We start from the raw sequence: 4,624 nt of genomic DNA on the forward strand, positions 1-4,624 counted from the left end.
TACCTGCTTTAGAGGAACCTGAGAATTAGGAAAGAGGGTGGCAGAGGGACCACAGGACTCTGCTCTCACCCCAAAGCGTGGCCAGCTCAGCAGCGGGGCGTCTCACTAAGCCTGCAGCCTTACTGCATGCATCCTCCTGACTTTATTATTGCCTTCATGTCAACATTTCCCTGGGGCAGAGCTCCCTGGAGGCTGTGCAGCAGTCCTGGGGTGCTCCAGCAAGGCGGCAGTGCTGACCACGGTTTGAGCAGTCTGCAAAACCTTGAAGGGGTACCCTTCAGCCCCGCTGCAGACCTCCCTCTGGGAGGAAAACCAGCCATTGCTGCTGCATGGCAAGCCTTGGTCATGGTCGTTCACGCACCATGAATGCCTTCAGGGGCACGGGGAGCAGGAGGAGGCAGGAGGCACCTTGCAGTCACGCACAGTGTATCACTGCTGCTGTGTCTGTGTTGCACAGGTGCTCACACGTAGTGTATTGGTTAAAAAAAGGAAAACTGATTTATTGGGATCTTGGCATGCTCACATAGAGGATCAAATCCCTCAAACAGTTGGTCACTGTCCGGATGGAGAAGGAGTCTCTGTTTCAGGGGTCCTCCAGCACTTACATGTCTTAACCGCATGCAGAAGTCTGTCTTATGCAACCATTTCTTCAGGGACTGTTCCTAACGACTGTTTACAAATGTCTCAACACTGAACATCTCAGTGCCCCACATCTCAGTGCCCAACATCTGTTTCAGTCTGGCTGTTGTCCCACCTAAGCGGATGGAGCCAGGGGGTTCCCAGGTCACTCAGGGACTCCATGGCTGGTCAGTCCGGGTGTGCTCACAGGCACAGTGATGACAAAAGAACAAATCTGATTTTCAAGCCTATAACTGCACTTGTAAATGAAGTCCCGTAGCTCCTGCCCCCTCTGCCATGTCCACGTGGTTGTCACTCCTGCCAGCCCCCAGGTCAGGACCACACAACCTGCTCTGCTCCTCCACCTCTCTCCTTGCCCAGCTCTGGCTGCAGCCTTGCCGTGTGTGGACCATCATCCTGGGAGGATGGAGGAGCTCCTCGGTCAGGTCCCCAGAACTCTCTGGGGCTGCCAGGGAGCCAGGACACCCTCCCAGATGCGACCTGCCTCCCCAACCCACGGCTGAGCTCATCACACTTGGCAGTACAGACTCTTGGGTGGACGGGGGACCTGTGGCTTGTCCAGTTTCCCTTCTGTGGCTTCTGGGGGTGCCCGTTCCTGCCACCCTGCCTGCACTTGAGCTGTGCTGCAGCACCAACGCTGAGTCCCCTCCGCTCCAGTGCGTGCTGACCGGGAGCTGGATGAATGACCTGGGCTCCAACATGACCATCGGGGCCGTGAACGGAGAAGGCAACTTCGCTGGCTCCTACCACACGGCCGTGAGTGCCACCACAAATGAGATCCAGGTGTCACCGCTGCAGGGATCCCAGCACCACACGAACCAGAAGAGCCAGCCCACCTTTGGCTTCACCGTCAACTGGAGCTTTTCAGGTGCTTCTCCTTTCCCAGCCTCCCAGTGGTGTCCCCAGACCTCCCCTGCCCTCCCTGCGGTGTCCCCAGACCTCCCCTGCCCTCCCTGTGATGTCCTTGATGCTCTTCTGCCCTCCCCTGCAGTGTCCTTGATGGTACCCTGCCCTCCTGTGGTGTCCCTGATGCTCCCCCATCCTTGACCCCAGAGCTGCATGGCTGGTGGCATCTCCTGGTCCCCACCTCTGGTTCTTCTCCAGGCAGGTCCTGCCCAGGACGAGGAGAGGCAGGGCTCAGCTGGGCTCATCCCCCCACGTCCTGCATATCCCATGCCTGTCCAGTGCCATGTCCCTGGTCCCAGCAGGACAGGAGCCTGGGTAGGGAAACATCACCCACCCGCAAGCAGCCTTTTCTGCTCCAAAACTGGCAAGCTGTCTGCCTGACAGAGGGAAAACCCCAACCCAGCACCCTCTTCCACCTCCCACCCCTTCCCTGCAGTCTCCACCACCGCCTCCATGGGCCAGTGCTTCGCGGAAAGGATGGGAAGGAAATACTGAGGACTGCGTGGATTGTGCAAGACGAGGTTGACAGCCTCGAGGATGACTGGAAAGCCAGTGGGTGTGCCCCGGGCAGAGCAGGGCTGCCGGGCACTTCTCCATTCTTACTCCATGCTGGGGCTGCACTCATGGGTGCAGCATGGAGACCCCGGGGGGAGCGCTGAGACCTGGGGGGTGGGTGCCAGTGCTGGGAGCCAGCTGGGCAGCAAGCAAGAGAGATTGGTGCCGGGACCCCAAGGGCTTTTGGAGCAAGTCCCTGGGATGGGAGCTGAATGCAGCTACTATAATTTTATAATTAAAAACAATGTGCAATTTGCACATGGGCATCACCACATCCTGCTCCCTGGGAAGAGGAGAGTGGCCCTCCTGGTGTCTTCAAGCCTGGGGTAGATGTGTCTCTGGAGGATGCTCAAAGCAGATGCTCATCTCCTGGGCAGGGCAGGGGCCAGAGAGATCCCTCCTGAACTGGACACAGCCAGGTGCCAGCTCTGTCTTCCCCTGCAGCATCAGCAGTGACATGTTCACCTGGTTGGAGAGATATCTCGGAGGAGGTGGCTGTGCCGTGTCGCTGTGTAAAAACCAGGTGGTCCAAGGACCCCTGCCCACCTGCCCGTCCTTGTTACAGTCTTGTGCCATTAGGGACTCCTTGGGAGGGCTCAGACAGGGCTCTGCCATGTAGCTGTACCCTGCCCAGACTCAAAGCACCATGCACACAGCATCGCCTCCCATGGGGTCTGTGCCTGGGAGCACCATGCACAGGGCATCCCCTCCACGGGGACAAGCAAATTCTATATCTACATGTCTTCCAGAAAAGCCCTTCTGCACTGACAAGAGGGATTAATTCCGGGGTGCCCAAGAGCTCCCGCTGCAGTGACAGTCACAGCTCCCAGACCCAGGGAAAGCCCAGCACAGCCAGGAGAAAAAACAGCTTAGAAACAACAGCAGAAACTTGTAATACAGGAGGGGACTGTCACGAGGACAAACTCCCGTGGGCAGACACACCACCCTTCAGTGCAGCAGAGAAGAGCTGGTCAGGCTGTGCTTGCTGCAGTGCTGTTTGGGTGACAGCACTGGGACGGGGCAGTGGGGGCAGTGCCAGGCTGTGCCCACCCCAAGGATTCCATCGCAGAGCAAGGAATGGGCTGGCAGAGCCTCTTGGATCGTGGATGTGCAAACCATCCCTGCACCCCCACCTCTCTCCACAGCCGTGCTCACCCTCGCGTTCCTCCAGCACTGCCCAGGTCACACAGACCTCCTCACCTCGCCTGTCCTGGGCGCCCTGCCACCAGGCCACCCACCCCACGGCTGCTAGCCCGGTGCCTGCGGGGCTCCAATTACAGCCCTATAAAGGGGACCAGGGCACAGGGCTGGGAGGGAGCCGTGCCACATGCTTCGCAGCCCTGCAGCCATGGGGAGCGGCGCTTTCGCCCTGGTCCTTGCCCTGGCCCTGGTGGCGTGGGTCACCCCTGCGGAGAAGAAGGTACGGGGACAGGTGATGATAGGGATGCGGCAGACATGGCACTGGGATGCAGCACGGGCAGCCAGGGGTTCTCTCTTAAATGCCATTTTAGGCTGGGACAAGCACCTAGTCCAGGCAATGGGCAGGGTATCTCTGGGTCGTGCCCAGCCAGCTGGTACCACCTCCACAAAGCTTTGCTCCCACAGAGGCACCATGCACAAGGCACTCCCTCCCACGGGGTCTGTGCTGAGGGGCACCATGCACAGGGCATTCCCTCCCATGGGGGTCTGTCTCTGGGCGTACCATGCATGCTGACGGGCTGGGACACGCTGGCCTTGCTGTACCATCTGCTCAGCAGCCAGCAGCACCCGGGGGAGCATTTCCCCAAACTGGGAACAGGGAGAGCCGTGCCCCGCCGTCACACTCGCAGCAGGGCTTGTGGCTCTGGCTGTGGGGCGGTGGGAGGGATGGGGTCCCCCTCTGCAGCATGTGCAGGGGCAGAGGGTCCGTGGCCGTGTCCCTTCAGTGCCAGCTCAGCGGGCTGTGGAGGAATGAGCAGGACTCTCTGATGGAGATTTCGGCGGTGAGGGACGACGGGGACTTCCAGGGGAAATACCTCACGCGGGTCACCCTCGCTGGTGGCTGCGCCCACGCCTCCCCCCTGAAGGGAGCCCAGCAGCAGCCCGGTGAGGGGGGCTGGCCCACCTTTGCCTTCACCGTGCGCTGGGACAAGTTCTCCAGTAAGTGCTGGGGGACACCTTGGGACGGCACCGCGGGGGCACCGGGAGCCACGCAGGCAGCCAGCAGGATTTTTCCTCTGCCGGGAAGTCTGCTGCGTGATGCTTTGGTGCAGCTAAGCAGAGGGAGGCAGTGGCGCCTGCCCAGCGTGGGGCTAACGGGCAATGCTGGGCTCGCACAGGACAGCCCCTCCTTGCCCAGCCCCCTTGCACCCATCCCTGCCGGGCAGCCTGAGGTGACCCTGGTGGGTCTGGACCCTGTTAGGGCAGGGGGGATGCGGTGCTGCAGAGCCTGCCTCGCCCAAGGGAGCCGCTGGGGAAGGGCAGGTCCCCCCGGCGTGGGTTGGGTGGGCCGTCGGAGTGGGAACATGGCTGCAGCCGGGAGGAC

The 4,624-nt window shown here is 60.7% G+C and overlaps 1 protein-coding gene across 1 annotated transcript; it reads left to right on the forward strand.

Moving 5' to 3' along the window:
- Nucleotides 1–1,296: 1,296 nt before the first annotated feature.
- LOC103912172 (avidin-like) lies at nt 1,297–3,352 on the forward strand (the record flags this gene model as incomplete). The annotated part of the gene is given in 4 exon segments (XM_009334373.1): nt 1,297–1,507; nt 1,982–2,017; nt 2,020–2,097; nt 3,246–3,352. Coding segments are annotated over 4 exon segments (432 nt in total), but the record flags the coding sequence as incomplete, so codon positions are not given.
- Between the last annotated feature and the right edge of the window lie 1,272 nt (nt 3,353–4,624).

The sequence above is a fragment of the Pygoscelis adeliae genome, unplaced genomic scaffold (assembly GCF_000699105.1).
Source record: "Pygoscelis adeliae isolate BGI_AS28 unplaced genomic scaffold, ASM69910v1 Scaffold1671, whole genome shotgun sequence".
Taxonomy (NCBI): Eukaryota; Metazoa; Chordata; class Aves; order Sphenisciformes; family Spheniscidae; genus Pygoscelis; species Pygoscelis adeliae.